We start from the raw sequence: 1,075 nt of genomic DNA on the forward strand, positions 1-1,075 counted from the left end.
CAGCGCCACCAGTGGTCGTTCAGTGAACTGCAGTTTTTACTATTTTCGGACTATTTATAGACAAAATGCTAATTGTTAAATATACACCACATTAAAACTTAATAATAAAGACCGCAGCAGCGTTACGGCAGTCGTACATCTTGCTGGCCGTGTCGTAGCAGACGATCTTCTTGTCCAGGCCGACGCTGACCACCAGCAGCTCGCTGGCGGGGGAGAAGGCCAGGCCGGAGCCGGGGGCTTTATGGGCGCTGTCAAACACGTGGATCTCCTTCTGGGTGTTGGAGTCCCACAGGACCACGGTGCCGCTGTCGGACACGCTGCCCAGCAGGGAGCGCTTTAACGCGGACAGCCTCAGGTCATGGATGGGCTGAGGATGAAACATTTGTGGTTTGAAGTTCCTTCCATGTGAATATTTTCTGCTTTTGTTACGTCACAGTAAACTGAAGATCTCTGTCGAATAAAACACCATTGTGAAGAATTTACCTTCAACTCAGGGAACTTGTAGTGGGAATGTTTCTCTCTCTTTTCTGCCATTTTATGGATGAATAATAAATCAAATAGTCAATCTAGAGTAAGGCTGCATTATCAATGAACCTGCTGACACTCCCATCTTTAAGTATTGTCCAACTAACAGCCCAAAGATAGTCAGTTTATTATAATATGACATTTTATTGTCCAATCAGCTAATATATTGACAAGAATAAAAACAATAACTAGGGTGAAAGATTAACTACAGACTTCACTAAATGAGGCGTGTGCTCTCAGGTGTGTGTTACCTGGTTTCTCCTGGTTGGATTAAAGCTTTTCATGTGAAAGATGAGAGTATAAAGCACACAGCAGAGCAGTGACACTACTGTTCTCTGCAGACTCTGACCTGGTTGCTGCCGTGGCCGAAGGCTTTGCTGGACAGGTTGGTGGTCAGACTGTGGAGGACCAGATCTCCGCTGGTGGAACCGGAGGCGATGTAGCTGTCGTTGGCATTAAAGGACACACAGGTCACCTCCTCTTTATGGTCCTGAGAGACAAGAGGGAGACTGAGATGTGGAGTGTGGAGTGATAGTGATGTTACGGCTGT

General features: G+C 46.4%; 1 protein-coding gene across 1 annotated transcript in view; it reads right to left on the reverse strand.

Annotated features, from left to right (window-relative positions):
- The window catches only part of nedd1 (NEDD1 gamma-tubulin ring complex targeting factor), a gene marked incomplete at its 5' end in the record, with an annotated part of 5,954 nt that overhangs the window by 3,978 nt on the left and 901 nt on the right, over positions 1-1,075 (reverse strand). The window contains 2 exon segments of the mRNA XM_035665461.1: positions 138-367; positions 875-1,015. Of these exon segments, the coding sequence (XP_035521354.1) occupies positions 138-367; positions 875-1,015 (371 nt within the window).

The sequence above is a fragment of the Morone saxatilis genome, unplaced genomic scaffold, assembly GCF_004916995.1.
Source record: "Morone saxatilis isolate NCDOM2014 unplaced genomic scaffold, NCSU_SB_2.0 Contig2, whole genome shotgun sequence".
NCBI lineage: Eukaryota > Metazoa > Chordata > Actinopteri > Moronidae > Morone > Morone saxatilis.